The sequence below is a fragment of the Cygnus atratus genome, chromosome 2 (genome assembly GCF_013377495.2).
Source record: "Cygnus atratus isolate AKBS03 ecotype Queensland, Australia chromosome 2, CAtr_DNAZoo_HiC_assembly, whole genome shotgun sequence".
NCBI lineage: Eukaryota > Metazoa > Chordata > Aves > Anseriformes > Anatidae > Cygnus > Cygnus atratus.
In genome coordinates this window covers 26,539,077-26,560,054 of record NC_066363.1, presented here as the reverse complement: position 1 = coordinate 26,560,054, position 20,978 = coordinate 26,539,077, and the positions used below count along the sequence as shown (strand labels likewise).

The following is a 20,978-nucleotide window of genomic DNA, read 5'->3' as shown; positions in this document are numbered from 1 at the left end:
GTGGGATAATTCTCTCTAGTTAATTCCATGGGTACCAAGACGATGGAAAGGAATCATGTAAGCAAGGAAAAGATGGGGTGGTTTGGCTTGTACTTGATTGTGGTACTAACAGCCATTTTGTAATTAGCCAAGTGATGACAAGAAACATGCCCTTAACATATGTCTCTGGATCGTGAGCACTGCTTTGCTTCTGTGGCTGTGACGCTGCTATCAGCCAGGGTCCCACCAACACCTGGTGTGCAGAGGTGGTAGCAAACTGGACTTATGTTCTGCAAGTGGTCCTCCAGGTTGCCTTTTTTTTTTTTTAACTGCATTTAAGTGCTGGTTTCTGCCACCACAGGACTGCCAGCAATTTCAGTGGTTAAAACAAATGGATTGAGAGAGAGAGAGAAGAAAGCAACATTCACTGTTTCCCATGTTATTCTACTGCTAAATATAGGTGGTTTTTCTGTGATGCTGCCACTTACTGACAATTGTTTTTGTTAATGTGTTCATATTTTTGTTCATTTGCTCCTGTGTTTCCATCTGCTACGAGGTGAGCATTTAGGGAGACAGGAGTTGTTATACCTAACTCCTCTTCAGAGCTGTGTGCCTCCTGAGTAGCTGCCTGCCTCAAGCTGACAAGTTTTGTTGTGTTCCCGTGCTCCTCCCACTGTAAACCTCCCAGTGTTGCTTGCTTCCAAATTCTGTTGAAATTACGGGCACAATCGGAATGAACCAGAAGCTTACATGGCTACATCCAGCCCGATTGCTCAATTGTAACACCTCCACACAGGGGGCTGTAATGTAAAGGAAACGTGACAGAACTGAAATTGTAATGCTGCAAATTATAACCCTCACAAGCATTTCTCATTAAAAGCAGAAATTTCTGAATAATTCTGGGAGTGAAGTGCCCTGTTGAAACACTGATCGGGCCTTTCCTCTCCCCCCGCCTTTACCTTCTTCTGCCTAATATATTAGGTGCTTTTTATCATACCTTTCAGTTCAGGGTATAGCGTTTTAATTAGGAGTTAAGACTAAAATTAGAGAGGCTGAGAGACTGAAACGAAAAGGCAAAAATGGTTTGAATGGCAGCATGCACCGGTGGCTGCAGCGTGAGGTGCGTGAGTGGAAGGATGGATGGTGGCTGCAGGCCTTCTGCGGACCTGCTCCTACACCTGTTGAGTTTGCCTTTCACCATTCACTCTCTGCCCCTGTGAATATTGCTGTGAGATAAATAGCAACTTACAGAAGATCATATTCACTGAGAGTACATCATGCTTGTGATTCCTGACTAGCATGAGTCTTGAATTAATGTGACTTTTAAGGCATATTTTTTTTGCAAATGGAATTAAAGTAATAGGATAGTGTCGTTGTCCACTGCAAGACTTGGCATAGCATAACTGGCATACTTTTGCTGTGATTCTGTTTTCTGAGTAATTGATTACGAATATGTATTCAGACTAGGCACTCTATTTCCAGTGAAGTATTTTTAAGCCTTGAAATTGGAAGGAAGGAGATGGTAATGATTCGTTTTCTTCCAGTCAGTAGAGAAACACTGATTGGTAAGTCAAACTATGTCACCAAAATGTAATTCTGCTTTAAGAAAATCTGTAGAACTAGATAAAACTTCAACACATATTGTCAAGTTACCATCTGTGCAGAATTGTTCTTTTAATTAAAAAATAAGAAAATATTCTAACAGTAATTTATGAAGAAACGGAAGAGGTCACGGTAGAAAAAGACACAAATTTTTGAGAGGTTTAATGCCTTTTTATCTTCTCTGTGTTACATTTGAATCACAAACTGAGTTTATCAGGTGGTTGTATCAGATGATACTTGTGATAGGTCTCTGCCTGTTACTGCAGCTGAAATATTGAGAGGTGATCTTTAACCAGTCATGATTCAGAGAGTTTTAGATGAAACTGCTGCTGTCCTTTATAGATAAATATATTTTAAATGAGGATGCTTTTTGAGGGAATACTTTCAGGACTAGTGGATGTCTGTGTGGAAATCTCTGATCATTGCATTATCTTCATTCAAGTGGTAGCAAAGAATTTTATGGAATATTTTTTGACCTGCAGCAACACATGCAATAAACTGGATAATGCACATCATGGAACACTTTAATGTTTGTGCATGGGAGATTGCTTCCACTTGTGGCGTATCAACATGCCCTTCATTTCTCAGTTAAATTAATTGCATGACCTACTGCCCCCAGGGCAGAAAAATTGTAGCTGCTGTTGTAGATGCTCAGCTCAGTGACGGAGGCCGTATATGCAACAGTTGGAAAAGGCTGAAAATTATACATACAATATCAATTAAAATCGGGTTACATGTAATTGCGTTTTGTTAAGTATGAGACATTCTATAGGATTGCATTAAATAAATCTAACTGTTAAGGTAATAATTCTGAACCTTTTGTTTTGTTTTGTTTTTTCATATATTTTCAGGAGATACAGTTAGAACATGCAAAACAAGCTTTTGTGCAGCGAGACAATGCTCAGGCTGGAAGAGTCACAGCTATGGACTTCAGGGACATTATGGTCACCATCCGACCACATATGCTGACGCCATTTGTTGAAGAATGTCTAGTAGCTGTGAGTAGCTCTGGTAGCACCATTGGGAAAGACATGGGATACAAGGCTGAGATTCCTTTTTTTATGTAACTTGACCACTCTGTGGCACCTAGTCCACGTTACAAATGCATGTTTTTAAGCTTAGCAGTTATTAGTCTACACATAGGAAGGTTAACCCTCATTACATTACGTGTCCTCAACATTCCTGGACTTCTGAGACAAAAGACAAAGCAAGTAGGTGGATCTTAGTAATGACCTACAAATGTGGAGTTCTGTGGCTACTTCTGGTCATTCCTTTTTTTTTTTTTCTCAAAGAAAAAATGCACAAAACTATTGCATCCTATTTAGGAAGTCATCCTCAAAGGACTTGCTTTGTAATGTCAGTTCTAATCTTTGGAGGGTAATTTCCAGACACCTGAGAGAGTGTATGAACTGCAACACCACCCAAGTGCATTCACTGATAGTAATTACACATCAGTGTACACATTTTTTGGCTTGAAATGCATTTTATTATTTAGTGGACATTTTCCTGATTTCTAGACCCTATTGTTATATTTCTGTTGTCCATTAAGCAGAATCTATAATTTTAGTTTTTAGTAATTTATTAATTTTGTGCCGTATCTCATGAGGAAAGTCTCTGTAGTTTTCCAGGAAGAATGGCCTTTCAGAACATATGAGATTTGTCTTTTGTGAACTGTGTTTCTCACAAAGCAGAACTTCTATTACAGCATGATAGGCCAAATTAAATATTATTCATATTTAGATGAATATGAAGAGGGAAAAAAAAAAGGTACATTTGGTTTTGACCACAGTTTCTAATCTTGGAAATTTGTAGCAGCTCTTTCCAAATAATCTGAAGTCTGGCTATTTCCAGGTTTAAAGAAATTTGTTCTTCTTTGATTTGTAATGGAGAATTCCAGGGAGATGTGTAAAGTGATGAGAACTGCAAACTGTATGCAGAATGTTGGAAGAAGCATACAGTGAAAAGCATAGCCAGAAGACTCATGGACAACGATTTCTGATACCTTCTTTCTCTATTCTCTCCCCAGTCTCGTTAGCAGCTTTCCTGGGTGATACACTCTCTCAGAAAATATCAGATGAGATTTTTGATTCTCCCTCAAGGTCAATTAAATTTTGGCAAGCTTGTGCATTGTTTTCAGAAATTTTGTAGATCACCAATCTTATACTTTAAATTAGTGAATTGGCCCAATATTTTTTTCTGTGTGCAGGCCCAACACCACTTCACAATAAAGGCTTAGGTTCATTATTCATTTTAGAACAAATAACTGTTTGAACCTCATTGTTCCCATTTGGTTTGATTGCCTGATATAAGCCTGAGAGCTTACTGCTGGTTTTCCACAACTTGAAATGCCTGTGAATTTAAATGTTTGAGTTGACCTTTTTCAGAATATGTTTTGATTTTGTTGAAATTTTCTGTATAGTAATATACTTTACATGTAGAAGTAGATTTCCTCATTACTAGAAATAAGCCAACTTATAAAACATTTCCAACTGAAACAGTACTGAAACTTGAACTTTGTAAATTACTACTGGTTATGTTGTTATAATCCTGCATATGTATTTGTTTAGGTTTGTAGGGTGGGGAGAGTTTTACATTCTGGTCATGATTAGTTTCAGTAACATAAGAATCTTTCATAGTTTTCTTTATTTCGCATTATTTTTTTAAAAAAGCAACTCTGTGCTACTGTCACTCTTATAAAAATAATTTGTTTCAAAATCTTTATGTCAAGATTTTTCTTTTAACACTCTCCCTTCTCTTTTTTTCTTTTACTGTCTCTACTCTAGGCTGCTGGAGGTACCACTTCCCATCAGGTCAGCTTTTCCTATTTTAATGGATTTAATTCTCTCCTTAACAACATGGAGCTCATTAGAAAGATCTACAGTACTCTGGCTGGAAATAGAAAAGATGTGGAAGTCACTAAGGGTTGGTATAAATGTTTGCAGTCTGGAAGTTTCCTTGGGCATTTGGCTGGGGCAGGGTGGAGGGGAAGACCTCATCTGTATGCTTTTAAATCAATGGGAGGGGGAGAAAGCCTGCTTTGTTCCTGTTTCTTGGTACATCAGTAGTTTTGTACATTCCTGCTGCAGTCCACCTTCCAGGTTTTTCATTTGTTTCCATCAGAAAAAGGTCCTGGTAAACTGGCAGTGGGGGCAGGGTGAGGAAAGTATGTATAGATATTTAAAAGTTTAAAAAACTTCCTAGGACTCCTGCCAAATTGGCAGCCTATTAAAGTGACCTTCAAGGGTAGTTGAAGAATTCCATAAACTTGTATTGGCGGCACAGTAAGCTGATCTACAAGCTTGGAACAAGATGTTATCTGCTATATCTAACCACTTTTATAGAGAATTCCCTGTGCAACGCCAAAGTTTCATTAATGTGGCCTACCCTGACTATGCATGAAAAGTTCCACATCTCTTGACTCCTGATTTTTTTTTGCCTTTTTTTTTTTCCCTCTGACCCACAACTGATTGATACCGTATGTCAAATATCCTAAATCCTGCTGATAGCACTAAGCTTTAAGACCAGAGAGTAGTACTTGTCTGCATGATGGATATACCATTTCAAACATACATTTATGTAGCGGCAGGAACACTTTAGTGGTGGGTCACTTTTATTTCTCTCTCCCCCTTCCCCTCCACGCCAGCATCTTCTGCTTAACACTAAAATATAAAGTAACTCTGAAGTGCTTCGGATTACTTGTATCTGGTTTGATTAGTTTTTCTTTCTCTTCTGTATTTCTGTTCTGTTGCAGAGGAGTTTGTTCTGGCAGCTCAGAAATTTGGTCAGGTTACACCCATGGAAGTTGACATCTTGTTTCAGTTAGCAGATTTATATGAGCCGCGGGGGTAAGTGAAGAATTATCTATCCTTCCCTTTTTTCTTTCCTCCTCTCTCATACTCTGAAGGAGAGGGAGGTGGTGGTGGGAAGCAGAATGGTGTAATGTAATGGTCAAGTGCGGGTAACTCCTTGTGATCCAAAACCTATCTGTAAGCAATCACTAAACTGAATTAATATCCTCAGGCGCATGACATTAGCTGACATAGAAAGAATTGCTCCTCTGGAGGAAGGGACGTTGCCCTACAACCTGGCTGAGGCCCAGAGGCAGGTAAGAACAGCAAGATGCTGTTATGTATTGTGTTCTGTATCCAGTGTCAGATAAATAGATATCCTACCTCTCTATGTAGTCATAAAGCTGAGTTGCTTTTCTCTTGTGTTTTGTAATATCTATGAGGAATATCTTCTTGTTAGAATTTATTTTTAACCTGCATCTTGTCATCTCCATCTCTTCTCTGTACCCCTTTCTCTTGGGTTGCATTTTGGCAGGTTAAATGTAATTTACTTTGCAAAGATAAAACAAGATGTATGAGTGTTATCCAGCCATTTAGTAAATATTAGGTGTATACCTAATTAAGTTGTTTATGTTTCATGATTCTGTTGCTCTCTGTTCTTTTTAATGAGGAAAGACTTCCTGCTCTAAGTATGGACGGTAAATTCAGCATCTAGCCTATTAAATGGCAGCCCTTGTTCTGAAAATGCACGCATGTTCAAGGCGTCAGAGTATTCTCTGCTTTGCTTTATACTCTGCTGAATATAAAAATAGGAGAAATTATGTTTGGTCTACCATCACAATTTCCCTATAAGCAATAATATTCTCTGTATGTACAAAAACTAAAGGATATTGGTTTTCTCTTGATGGTATAACAGAAGATGAACTTCTGTTGTGTTAGAGGAAAAAAGAAGTCAAACTTAATGATTTAAATGTCAAACTTACTGTTTTTTTAGTTTTTATGTTACTGTAGCATATATTATATTTTTTCATGATACAAGTTACTATACAAATAGATTTAAAACTAAGCCTCTGTTTCTGTTTTTCTCTTTCTCTCTGTCTATTTTAAGGCAATCTTAACTTTGTGTCTTGTGAGACTAACTTTTTTTTGTTTTGTTTTGTTTTCCTACTCTGGGTCTGTGCAGAGACGCCAGTTTGACCACAATGATTTGATGCAGGCTACATTTTTAGGGCTACCAGGCCATAAGCCAAGCCTGTGTGTGTATGTGTGTACACATGCGTCTCTTTCGCTTCTCTTTCTTTTTCTCCTCCCTCCCCTACACTTGAACACCACCACCGCAACTCCAAGACAGTATCTAGGATGGTGGTTTTCTGTTTGTTTGAGCAGTGACTAAATGTTGACTCTGCTGGGGTGAATTCAAATGAGTAGGCTCCCAAAAGCTGGCCGTCTATTCCTAGAAGACTCCTAAAGGAGTTAAAAGCTTGGACCGAATATCAAGTAACATAAGTTACAATAGGTGGCAGTAAAATGTAGCCAAAAATGCAGTTATGAAAGGAGCAACATCTTCAATTTTTGCTTTGGGGCCACTGTCCTTGCCAATATAATTTATGCCATTTTAAGAGGCTAGGACATATGAACCTGCTTAAAATCTCACCATTTCTCCGTATCTGCCTCTACCTTTTCATTTTCCATTCCAGTTCCTTTTTAATGTCATCTGCTTGATTCTCAAACTGAAATGATTTTCAGCTACACTGATACTTTCATCTTGTTTTTTGGAGTATTAGCTTAAACCTAAACTTTTTTTCAGAAAAAAATAATAATATATAAAATCTATATACATTTTAGAAAAAAAAAATCTATATATATAATCTATTTTTCAGAAAAAAAAATCTATATGAAGAACTAAGGACCCTGGGTAATTTTTGTTATGCTGATATATTTTCTGATAAATTTTTACCGATATATGTATTTTCTCTCATTGGATAGCAATTCTAAATCTGGAGCAGTTCTGAAATTCATTTTCATTCAGTTAAATCTAATACTCATGGAGTGTGAGAAAACTGAAATTGTAGAGGTATTTTATGAAACCTTATTGTCCTTGAGCAAATGTATATGAATAATGTTTGCATACATGCAAGTTTGACAGTCTGAGAGGTAATAGGCACACCTATTTTTGGCCACAATTCCAAGCTGGAGTTGCTTTTAGCTGTAGAAAATTAATAACCTAAGGTGTAACATGTGTGCCCTTTTATATACATATTTGGATCGTTGATTTTAGAGTTGTATAATTTCTTGTAGCATCAGTCTTTCTTGTATTTTCCCAAACTGAAGAGGCTGTACTATATGATGCTTAGAGATGCATTGAAAAGAAATAATAATTAAAAACAAAATCTCCAATGTATTCTGGGATTTTCTCCAGGTATACTGTCTAATCATGAGATGTTCCCTCATGAAATACAAATGTCTGATTATTTTTCTTGTCCTCTCTTTTATTTTAAATCCTGTCTGAACAGAAAGCTCCAGGTGATGTGTCTCGACCTGTTCTCATCCAGATTGCAGAATCAGCGTACAGGTTTGCCCTTGGTTCAGTAGCTGGAGGTTAGTCATGGCTAAGCAAAATAGTATTCATCTTCACTGTTTTGTTTTGTTTTGTTTTTCTTCTGCACTTCTTCCCCTTCTGCCTTTCGTTTGAGTGTGGAAGGCTTCCCCATCTTTCCCTTGAATCCATATCTAAGGACTGGGATGACTATAAAATGGAAGGGGAAGAGGTGATCTGGTCTACAAGAATTTATGGAATTTTTGAAAAATTGTTGGAGTTTGCGGGTGATGTTTCTACTTAATTTGTCACCAAACCAGTTTCAGAAGAATCAGATTAATAATGAAGTAAGGTCAATAAATGCTTTTGGTTAAAATTGTGGGTGGTAGTTTTATATATCCAGAACATAATAAGGAGAAAAAAGATAAAACCAAATGTAGAGAGAGAGAGAAATGTGGAAGATGACAGTTGCAGTCAAACACCACAAATCATTATTTTCTTACAGCTTGATTTTTATTTGCAGCTGTTGGAGCCACGGCAGTCTACCCAATTGATTTGGTAAAAACTCGTATGCAAAACCAGCGCTCTACAGGCTCTTTCGTGGGAGAACTTATGTATAAAAACAGCTTTGATTGCTTCAAGAAAGTGCTACGTTATGAAGGTTTCTTTGGGCTTTATAGAGGTAAGTTTGAAAGGCGGCATATACTAATGGTAAGATACAATGAAGAGTTCAGGGGAACAATGGTTTTTTAAGACCGTTTTGTAAAGACTTCAGTTTTGTCTGGCTTGTACTTTTGCTTCATTTAAAATCTCATATTGATTTGCATTCCTATTCTAGCTGAACTGTTTGTGAACTTATTGATAATTAAAACATTGTAATGAGAATGTCTTTGTGGGACCTTTCTGTCCTTGCCTTCCTCATCTGCAATAGGGTAGCAGTAGCAATTTCCTGTAGCAAAACTATACTATTAGTCAAGTTTTCATTTACTTAGCAATCCTTAGTACCAAGAATGTTTTGTCCTGTTTAGTAAGAAGTTAGACAAATCATCCTTTCTGTTTTTGTTTTGTTTTGTTCTGTTCTGTTGGTTTTTTTCAGTGTTCTTTCTCATCTGTTTTCTTACTATTAAAAGCATACAACTGTATTGAAAATATGGCACCTTGTTATTAACCAGATCTCCTTTTGTGATATCTCTTGTGACAAATCAAATCCCTTTGAACTAGTTCCATGTGCTTCGCTGATCACTGGGAATTGTCATCTTTATCAAGTTTTATGTATACCTCTTCTGAGCTTGTCAGTGTTGAGTCAGCCAGAGAGATTAGCTAGGATCAACCCACTTACCTTAATATACGTAACCATTACTCCCAAGTTATGAAATTAGTTGTTCCAAGCTCCCTTTATAGTCAATGGAGAAAGCTCCAAAAGCTCATCTGCTCCGTCCAGGAACTAAATCAACCTCACTTTGGGCATCTTAGATAAGTGCCTGCAGTCAAGTGATGGATTTTTTATTTTGTCCTTGTCACTGTTATGGTATCAAAGATGTAAGTTCAGGTAAGTCAGAAGTAGTTATAAAGAATCATAAACTACTGAGTTCTATGCATTTGTCTGTAGTTCTTCTCTGTCAAAGAAATAAAGCAAATTATATTTCTAGTATCTGCATTATTGAGATATCTTCCCCCCATCTGCCATGTTTATTGGGGTGGATTTGAAATTTGCATTATTTATTTTTAGCGATCTTGCTTAGGAACTTTTTTAAATTTTGAAAATGAGAATATTGTAATGGCTGAACTGAATTTCTAAAAACAGTTGAGTCAGGAAAGAGGAATAGAAGATTTCAGTAGAACAAATTATGGTCTGGCAAAGCTGTATGCACCTGAAAGGGGAAAACAAACAAACAAAATGGGAAAAAAAACACTCTAACAGTTGCATGAGACAAAGTGTGAAACAACTCTAAAAGTAAGTGATACATGGGCACTCTGTAATATATGATCTGAGTTGCTGCAAGTTGGCTAAATAGCTCCTCCACAAAATACAGACTTCGTAATTCTTTCAGCACAATTGGAGATGGGAAGACTCTGTTATCGATTGTGACTGAGACCGTTTTTCGAGTAGGCCTAGTAATTTAATAAAGGGTATTGACCTGGTTTCCATTTTATAAGGGTTTATAGCAATCGGGATCGTAAAAAGTCTCAGTTATTGGCTAAAGAACAAAATTTATTCCCTGCAAATGTATGCTTGCTTTTTCCATGATCCTGAAAGAATAAATACGCAGAACTCCACAACCATCCACTCCTGTCTTATGTAAATTCTGAAGTAGGGTGATTTTTCACCGAGGAAAAAAAAAACTCAGAAATGTCAAAAATGTGGATTCTTAATTCAGTTTGTTTGTTGTGGTTTCGGAGTGATCCTTCATTGCCAAATTCATGGAACTATTGAAGCCTTCATTAGTATAGCTTGGTTTTCCATTCTCCATCCCCTTTGCTACTTTTCAGTCTTCCTAGGCATACAGAATAGTAAAATCCCAGACAGGTTGGTGGTGCTGGTCTTCTAAACCCAAGACAATAATCTCATTTCTGGATTATATAGGAAAAATTGTGCAATGGCAAAGAACACCATCATTTCAGAGGCAAATTGAGACCTGCACTTGTACAGATTCTCTACTTAAAAGGCAGCCTGATTTAACTTCTCTCTTTAAAAAGAGTCAAATGGTGAAAGCTTCTTAAGAATGTGGAGCTTTCTCTATACATTTCCATAAATTTAGACTCTTGCCTAATATCTAAGTAGATCATGTTGGGGAAAGCTGAGCAACCAAGTGCAGAACAAAGGTTTCCAGTTGAGCTTGAGAGAGGACAGAAAAATTTGCAAGGAACATTTTATACATCAGTATATTTACACAGTGTAGCGCAGTAAAGTTATAGCAAGAATCATCTAATTCTAATCTTAATTACCACACTAGCCAAGACAAACTGAACTACATCACCTATTGCTTCTCGTCAGTAACTGCTATTCTTTCTCATACTGTGGTGCATTCAGAGTTAAGCAATTTTTTTTTCTTCCACTGGAGAAGGGAGCAGTAATTGGTAGTTTTCTCCTACTTAGCTGAATAGTGATGCAAAACCTTTAAAAAAAAAAAAAGAACAACAAAAAAAACTTGTAGAAACATTTGGAGCAGTGGTCTGTGTCATACCACACTGCAAGATAGCCAGCAGGAATTACAAACCCTACTCTGAACCCAGCCATTTCAGAGGATATTTTTAATACAAGGCACATAGTTACATCCAGTGAAATGAACTGATTTTTTTTTTTTAAATCATTATTTTATTCCAAACATGAAAAGGGCAAAACCACCATGTTCTAAACCACCATCTCAGATAAGGATAAATTACACCATCTTGTGGATGTACAGAGAGCACTAAATTCTGTTTAATGCAAATTTGGTTTTAAGGATAATCGGCGTTTCTACTGAGAAGATGCTTTGATTTTAACAACAAATGTGATATCAACCGCTTTAGAATCGTTAACTTTCTGATATCCATTATTTGAATGCGGTGTTGTTAGATTAATTTTTGTTAAGACTGTGCATCAGAGATAAAATTTTCATGTCTCTTTCTCTGCGTGGCTTAAAAGAAAACTCATCTCAGGTACCTATAATTTACTGTTGTGGCTACATTTATACCTGAAATATGTATTTAGAAACTCACAGGTACTTATACATATGCAAATATAAGAAGATTTTGGAAGCTGTGATCTGTCAACATCTCTTCCAACTGATGAGGTCACCTATATTTCTTAATATTATTTTAATCGTGTGTCCACCTAACGAGTCACAGAATGCTTCACAGTCTTAAGCAGTGAGATTAAGAGATTATTTCATCTATACCTGATGGAATTTTTATGGGAAATAAAAATACCAGAGATAAAATGCAGCTCATTAAAATGTTCAGTAGTGGTTTTCATTTCAGATAATGCCTTTTCACCAAGAGGATGAGAAAGACAGGAAATGCTGTGGAAGACAGTTATCTGTGATCATTAACTGTTAAGGAACCTGTTAGTTTTATTTCTTAAGATGGTGCTCTAGCACTACAGCGACCCCAGATGCCTTCTGATCTTAGATTTTAACATTCATTCATTCATTTATTGATGATCCAACTTCATTATTCTTGATGGACTCCCATGCAAATGATACAAGACCATGGCAGGAGCTTTCCTTTAGAATATGCAATGAAGTAGCATTTTTGTAGAGTGGAAGTACAAGCCTACTCCTACCCTAAAGTTTTGTCACGGCACAAAATCTTCATGAAATAAATACCCTGTTGGCAAAGTGATCGAGCTGTGCTTAAATGGCAACTGGAAATTAATTGCCCAATTTCTCGTATGAATCCTGTAATAGAAAAATGTTGCAGTATTCTGTTCCCACCTTAACATCATACGTCCAAATGGTTTCAAATATTTAACCTACACTGAGCAACAGCTCCTTCACTCAGTAGGTTTTTCTAATATGATGGGAAAACATTGTTCATTACACTATGTGAAGCTAAAGTTTCACTGTTAAAAGTCTGAAAAATGCTTTGACCAAATAGGACGTGGTCAATACCATCACCACAACTGGGCTGGATGAGCTCTTGCATGTATATTGTTTGGCTATATTTAGGCTGCTTTCAGAAAGTAACTCTGAATGCAGCTTTCAGTAATCTCTCTCACGTAAAGAGCTACGAAAGAGCATTGGATATATAAAAATGGGTTGTATAATGTGTTTGCTGTATTCTATACTAGCAGGCTGCCTATGTGCAAAATGTTATTCCGGAACGTTACAAGAGCATACATTTTTTTTAGACAATTCTAAGCCTGTCCTACATCTGTGCCTGTGACATATTGCTGATCTGCTAATGCACAGTGATATTGAAAAATGCTCAGCATGTCAGGATAACCCCAACAGAAAAATAGCATTTTCATACGTGTCCCTAGATATGCAATCTTTCTTCTCAAACTTAGCATCTCTATTCTGCTCAGAACTCTTTCAACAGTGTTAAAGGGCTCCCATCAAAAGGATAAATAATAAAGAGAATTGAGTTTTGATAATCATAATGTATAGAATGCACAGGTACCACTTGGAAATAGCTTTATTACATAGGTATGAGAGCAAATGAAGAGTTCCTCTACCTCTCTTAGCATCTGGAGACAGTGTCTTTTTAATCACTGAAGATACAAATTCATTAGCAAAAATGTCTGTACAAAGCCACATATGTCCCATAGATGTAAATTTAGATTAATATTGTAGCAGATACAAAGAGAATTTGGTCTTTATAAGATTAAAGCTGTAAAAATTGTATTCAGTGTATATCCTTGCTTTTATTCGTAGTGCTACAGAAAGTATAGTACTCAGTTATACAATTGTGACGGTTTTAATGTTTTTTCATTGAGGTCTGAATTCAAGTCAACTATGCAACTAAAATTGATTCCGAAATTCAAATTTTGAAATTTTACTTAGCAAAATCTCTTCTTCTGAGCAACTGTACATGAACTTAGTATTACTGCACTCTTTTGTTCAAATATCCAGTCATGTGATCATATTTCAACATAGTTTTCTTAGGTAACTGTTAGGTGTGTATGTGTATCAGCTGTATGTGCAATTAATTACTCTTTTTGACACTTTAAAAACTAAAATACTAATACAAAGGCAAAATTTTAAAGGCGATAGTTTATAAATATGGCTGGCTTTTTGGCTACCACAACCCAACTGGTGCTATTCTCTGCCATCTTTTTCTTATTGAGGAAACTAACCAGTAAAGTGGATAGATGGCAGCAGAATGGAAGAATACGCAAGTCCAGTGCACATTCATTTTTCTTTGTTATTCTGATGTTTAGCTTTATGGGAAAATGCTTTTCAGCAAGTGAGCTCTTAGAGGTGGAACCTTAATTGTTGTCTCTTTTTCTCCGAAAAGAAAACCATGGAGAACTGCAAATGTCAGACTTTGTAGAAAGTACCCAGAGGTGCTGCCTGAGCTGCTAAAACAAAGGGGTCTGCACCAGCAGCCTATTCTAGCCTGTGTGATTTGAATGGTGCCTTAATTTCATTATTCTTGTGAACGCTTACAACACCATTCTAGCCCCAGGCTTATTTGGTAAGCTCTGCATGTTTTTAGGTTGTGTCGCCCAAACGAGATACAGTCTATTCACTTCGGGCAAGTGAAACCAGTAGTCAGATTCCCACTTCCAGTTTATACTGCATCACTTCTAACAAAATAAAACAGGAAATTCCATACCCGGGAAGAAAGTAGCATAATTTAAGAACTGGTAAGTTAACTGGGTAAAATGCTCAAGAATGCAGTCATACATGCTTGAATGTTTTGCATTATTTTGATTCTTTTCCCCTTGGATCCTACCATCTAATGCCGCTGTTTTTGCCAGAAAAAGGTAATGCATACATGAGTTTTAAAATAAACACATCTTACATCTTAAAAATTCATTAGAAGGTCTTCAGACGTTTTTGTGTGAAGATGCAGAAAATAAATGTTAGTGTAGCACAAAGTACTGAAACAGAGTTGGCAAAATCTGTATTGGTGTTTAAGTGTAAAGCGAGCTAATATCACAGATTTAAAAAAGCTAAAGTAACTATGGTGTATGTAGGAAGTTAATCTCACTTGAAGTGGTAGCACAAAGTTTGTTCTCAAAATGGAATGTTTAAGTACTCTCATTAAATCTAATAACACAAAATCGCTGTAAAAATTGCCCGTTTCTAGGTGGTGATCTCTACATACATTTGTTGATTTGTTTAGTTAATACCAAGTTACTTGATGCATTGAATTCTCCTTTTCCACGTTGCAGGTCTGTTACCACAGCTATTAGGAGTAGCACCAGAGAAGGCCATAAAACTTACCGTAAGTTTGCAAATGGATTATTTTCACATTTCTCCACATTTTAAAGTCTGTCTAATTACAATTAGCATGTTAAGGATTTTTATTCTTAATGTGTCAGCTACATGGTACACTGCATTCCATCATTTTTGCTTGATATAAACTTAATTACAAACGCACAAACCAACTATTTATATCTTGCTTGCGAACATTACAGGTGGCACACAAGTCGCATACTTACACGTGTATTTTAAGAATTTTACTGAAAACTTACTGTTTGGATTTGCTCCAAAATATAACAAGCTTATTCAATTTCTTCATCTTATCATCCTATTTGTAAATAGTTCAGGCCTGAGCAAAAATTTAGTAACTATTTATTGGGTTTTGTGGGCTTTAGTTTTTGCTTCTTTATGTAGTTTGATGTTTAATTTTTGCACTACTGGAGATTATTTGAACGTGTAGTGAAATGTTGGTAAAAATTGCATTATATCCCAATCTCAATGACTGGTTATTCATAAAAACTAGTAGAATGCATTTTAAAAACAGAAAGGTACTTAATGTTGTTAACGGAATTACTATTGCATTAAAACTTATTAAACATTCTGATATTAATTTGGATTTATGCTTAAATTTCCAAATGTAGTGAACGTTTCTAAAATCTTAAATGAGTTTATTATTAATTTTTAGATAGTGATTATATTATTTAATTACTGACTTTTTTTTTTTCCAGTCATTCATTACTGAATGCTGAAAATCTTTGATGGAAAGAAAATCATAGCTAACTTTGCAATATGTCATTTGGTTTATCTAATATCTGTTAGCTTGGTAGCTTCATGGTTGTATTTGCATTTTCAGCTGCACAAAATTTGCAGCTCATGAGTGTTTTCTCCAACCTTTTAATTTATCAACTTTCATAAATGTTTGTTTTTTAAGGTTAATGATTTTGTGAGAGATAAGTTTATGAGTAAAGATGGCTCTGTCCCGCTGGCTGCAGAAATTCTTGCTGGTGGCTGTGTAAGTATCTTTAATTTCCTTCATATGAGATACATGAAAGTACAGTGTGTAAGATTAACTATGTGGACTAAGGCTTCTGTTTAACCACAGATCCGGTTCAAGAGCAGACTCTACTAGAGCATCTCAGTTCTTTCCTAGATAGGCCAGCCGCTCTTGATGAAAGGGTAAATGTTTCTGTGCATCGTGCCTTTTAACTGCGCTGTATAATTCTCACAGCTTAGAGTTTGTTTCCTTAATAAAGAATGTGTCTTTATGAATGTTGGCTGTAGCTTATGGCCTAAAGAGGATTCATGCTAACCTTTCCAGAAGTTAATAATTAGTTACTACTTTGTGGCACCCACTCTGCCACGTCACTTCTTTCTTGATGTGTTATTGTGCCCACTAATTTTCACTTTTTGCAGTGATACTGGCTTCTTGAAATGGCAAAAACTACTCATGCTTCTTTTGAGTTCGTAGCAGACGTAGGCTGTGTAATGTTAACTCAGTGCATAATGCATTCCTGAATGTAGGCTGTGTTTAAAACCCACTACGTTTTTAAGATTGTTTTCCTTGCACGGAGTAGTATCTTAATGAACAACTGGTATATTACTGGGTAAATGATAATACTTCACATTTTGGTCTAGTTCTGTCTGTTCACATTACAGCTTACTTTATCTGGTGTATTGATTTTGTTCTAGCAAATGCAAATACTTGAAGTAAAATGAATAGTTGTTCAAAGACCAGTGCACTTTACAGATAAAGAACACTGTTTATTTAAACTGGCTTTGATCACTGGGGCAGAGCAATGTTGGTATATTTTCAATCTATCTTTGTTTCTGTTGTCATAAGACAGATGAGGTCACATTTTCAAGCAGCTTCTACCTGTGTTGAAAATGTAGATTGAGCAGCAACTTAAAAACAACTGCTTGTGTCTTAACCCTGGTAGGTGCAGACATCTGTTCTGTGTGTGCTTGCGGAGAGCATGCTGCGATTATCTAAGCCTCAGGGTGCAGTGGCTTGATTACGTTGCAGGCTGAGAAGCCCCGGCTTTCTGTAATTCTCAGGAGATGGGGCAGGATTTGGCTGCTGTCTCACTGCTCCCTCTGTTTGATCACTGACCTGTTGTAGACTGCCAGGTAGGATCCCTTGTTCTGTAACTTTAGGAGCATTCAGGGGAGAAAAAGAAGGGGGGGGGGGTGAAGAAGAATGTGGGTCTCTAAAGCCCTAAATAAAACGCATGCTGTAAATGAAGGAAAAATGCAATAAAGTACTTGCAGAGGAAAAAGTATTTGCCCCTTACACTAATAAAACATCTTATGAACATAGCAGCCATAGAAACTCAGCAAAATTTTCATTTAAAATGCCATTTGATCTAGAGTTTTTGTTTTTACTGACTGCTGAGAATTTTTTTAATGCGGTAAAAAAAGCACTCTTTACAGAGACCTGTCATTCGTGAGTACTGCAGCAAGCTTTTTGCCAGTAGTTCATTGTAAACTGGGGATCCGCTTGAAGAGATAGGTGGCTTGAGATGTATTTTAAACATTCTGTAAGCGTTGGCTTGTCATATTTGGTATTTGAAATACACGTTAAGCATGGGATGCTGCATAAGGTTCTAGCAGTAGACGTGCGGTGGCAGAATGCCCCGGGTTTCCTTTTAACAGGAGTGCCCCGCTTAAGGGCATAGTCTGGTGCCAGGCAGATAGGTTGCGACTTGTCTCTCCTGCAGGTGGTCTTTGTGGTTTTATTTTATTTATTTATTTATTTGTAATTTTAAACTGAATTCAGACTAGCAACAGAGACTGTCATTACAAGTGCTGCCTAGTGTTTTGGGGAAAGGAGATGAATTTTTCTCGTGGTGTAAATATATACATAAAATGTGAGATGCCGAAGGCAGGCCTTTTCCTCAAGCTTTCAGTATTGGACTGGCCTAACTTTTTGTCCCAGTTTAAGTTAGCGTGAAGCTTGTGATTTCAATGGAAACAGTAAGGACACTGTTGAATGCCTTTGAAAATTTTCAGCCTTGGATTTTAGCTCATTTCAAAATGTAGTAATTGCTTATGTGGGAGGCAAGAAGACAGAAGAGAGCATGATGTGTCGGAGTCTAAAAAGGGGCAGCCAACTAGGATGAATTTTTTAAAAGGAAACCTGCCCTATCACCTTTCCAGTCTCCACATCCAGTTCTCAGCTGTGATTGTGTTACAAACACAGATGTTAAATTTTCCTTTTTCTGTGCTTATATTTCCCTGGAGTGCACTCATCGCTTAAGCAAGGGTTTTGTGGGGGGATTCATGCTAGGTTTTAATGGTTTAAATTCCAGTCCTATAAGTACGTTATAGCATTGTTACTTAAGAAAAGGAGGACCAAGCAGATACTTGGATGGTTTTGGCTGTTTAGTAACATAAAGGGCTTTGAAGGGGTCAGTATCACCTGAGTAGCTCCACTCTGCTGGTCGCCCAACCATTGCCAGTCGTTGACTTTTAAGTCCCTAAGGAGCGCTCTTTGCATCGTAATTACTGAGAATTAGTACACATGGCTGACTTTTGCACTTGCAACTAAAGCTGATTGTTTCATTGAACAAGTCTTTTTCTGTTTTGTCAACTGTTTTCTCTCCTGAAAAAAAAAAAAAAAAAAAGAAGAAAAGAAGAAAATAGAAAGATCCTTTACTCCCTGACCTCGTGGCACTTAGTTCAGTTAACAGCCTGCTTCATAGATTTTTATTATGTGAAGATGAAAGTGATAGGTTGAGGCTTTTTTTTTTTTTTTTTTTTTTTTTTTTTTTTTTTTGAGACCCTCAAGAATACAATTAAAAGTACAGCCCGGATATTTTTATACAGAATCTTAAGGAGGGTTGTTATGTAAATCACTGGCTCAAAATCTCCATCTCCTCTGTAAGAATTTTTCTTAGGGACTACAGGATTTGTTACCTATGTCAATATATAGGAAAAGATTTGTACGATGACTGACACCCACCATGAACACTGGTCTCTCCTGTGTATTTAGAACTCTTATCACTCATGCGAATCCTATATAGCCCTTACCATTATTGGACCAGTAAAAAGCTCCGGTTCCAAGATGTAGAGTAATGATACTGTAGGGCTATGATCTGCTAAGCCTCTAAATGACAAATCTGACTTAACCTCCTCGAATGAAAAAGTGCAAAAAATGTTAGGCTTGATTTCTGCTGATGCCGTAACTTTCCTTCAGGGATTCTTAGGTAAAAGGATGAGTTTGGGTAAGCTGTAAGTGCAACTTAGTCTCTTTATTTACAGTGGCAATGATCTTGTAGTCTTTTTTTAATGGTCTTTAATTTATATTTAAAAAAAAAACCACTACTCCGACTGACTTTAGTCGCTTTAGTTGCTCTTTTCAACCTAATTACTGAAAAGCTTCATTTAAAAATAATCTGATATTTTTTGATACAGCACTGGTTATTATTCCTATTGTGGGGTTATATTAAACAACTAAAACTATCTGTAATAAAAGTGTCATAAAGGTTATTTTGGGGGTTTTGAAATTTTAGCTACTTAGTTAACACTACAGTTTTAGATGAGACAATCATTTTGTTTATTTCCTTAAATATATGAAACAGTTTCACATTTAATTGAAAAATACACGCTGTGTTTCTGGAATTAACAGGGGAAGAAATGCAAAGATTCAAAATAAAGAGCGATCAGAACACATAAAGTATTAAAAACAGGAGAAGTATTATAGCATGGCTGAAAAGAAGCAGCTATATAATATACATGGACTTGTCTGCTTATAGCAATACAATTAGATAGGTAAATTGGAGGCCTAATGTTCTGCAAGAAAAGGGGAAACATTTTGCTTTGTAACCTTTCCTTCTGCTCTCCCTCCTCTTCCCAAGTGCACGCAGTCTTTTCCTTCCCAGCTGCTCAGTGTGTGCTCACTATTAGCTAGTTTAAATCATGTAGCACAGTACAATTACAGACCCCGTACAGATCTGCTTTTATTTAAGCTGTCAAGACAATTTTAGGCATATTTCTAGAGACTTTATAGTAATCATCATAAAGTTGAAACATATTGGACCTGCTTGGACAGCCTCAACTCTGCCATGGAACATAAAAATTAGATACGGTTAAGATGGAGTTCATCTAGAAAGTGTGTAAAATCCTGTCCAGAATTAATTTTTATGAGGGAATATGATGTGAAATTCCAGATGAATTGTGCCAAATAACCAGTCCAGTGCAAATAGTTTTATTAAGCTACTTACAACATTTATTTTATGTTTCAGAGAGCAGTAAAGATAAGTCCACATCTGAGCTGCATTTTCTCTTTTGCATTGTATTTGAGGTAGAGAGATGGACTACAACTCCTACACTTCTTCGATCTGTAACTTAGAAAAATTCAGACATTTCTAAGTTGGAGGCTAAATGATATTAAAGGTGTTATTCTTGTTTTCATTTTTCAGAAACCAAAATCTGACAAAATTCTGATCTATTTGGCAAGGAATTCTGAGCTATGGATAAAAATGAAACTGAGCATTAAGAAGGCAGGGGCGGAATCCCTGCGTGTATATCTGAAAAAAAAAATTATGAACAACTCTTACCACAGAAAAGTCCTGGTATAGTTTATTGAGATACTTAAGTAATAATGGTCTTCTTTACAATTACTCATATTAACTTTGAAAGCAACTGGCATACATTTCTTTTCTTGTACACTTAACTGATTTACTGTAAGATGTCTATTCTCCCTGTAGCCAGGAACTGTAACTTCCATTGCTTTAAAGAGCAGTTCTACATACACGTATAAAAGCCCAACAGTCACATTTCTTGTTTAAGAAAAGGCTCCTAATACTTTCTTTGTTCTTAATGAGAATAAGAGTATTTACTGCAGATAATTGATTTTGTTAAATAAATCAGATTTAAACTATATTTAATTTAATTAATATAATGTAACAGAATATACTGTAATTAATTAGATATTTTAAAGTATAGTTTTCTTCTCTGAACTACTAATTGTAGTTATTTTCAGCATACTGGTTCTAAGTAATTTTAAACCGATACAAAAAAGAGCAGCTTGATACGGACTTAAATTTAACTTCACGTTTGCAAACCCATTGTGTTTCAACACTGCTTTGTTTTAATTGTCTGGGATAAATTTTCAACTAATCTTATTTTAAAGCCTTACAGTAAAGTATGGGAAGGCAACATACAGTAACATGATAGCCCTTCCCAGAGGTTGTACCAAAGGGTGGGGAAGTTCCTGGT

General features: G+C 36.4%; 1 protein-coding gene across 2 annotated transcripts in view; it reads left to right on the top strand.

Annotated features, from left to right (window-relative positions):
• The window catches only part of SLC25A13 (solute carrier family 25 member 13), a 99,926-nt gene that overhangs the window by 53,779 nt on the left and 25,169 nt on the right, over window positions 1-20,978 (top strand). For both annotated transcript variants that reach the window (XM_035545237.2, XM_050709315.1), the window contains exons 6-13: window positions 2,433-2,579; window positions 4,365-4,503; window positions 5,333-5,426; window positions 5,602-5,686; window positions 7,883-7,967; window positions 8,429-8,587; window positions 14,729-14,781; window positions 15,691-15,771. In XM_035545237.2, the coding sequence (XP_035401130.1) occupies window positions 2,433-2,579; window positions 4,365-4,503; window positions 5,333-5,426; window positions 5,602-5,686; window positions 7,883-7,967; window positions 8,429-8,587; window positions 14,729-14,781; window positions 15,691-15,771 (843 nt within the window). The remainder of the gene's footprint in view (window positions 1-2,432; window positions 2,580-4,364; window positions 4,504-5,332; window positions 5,427-5,601; window positions 5,687-7,882; window positions 7,968-8,428; window positions 8,588-14,728; window positions 14,782-15,690; window positions 15,772-20,978) is intronic.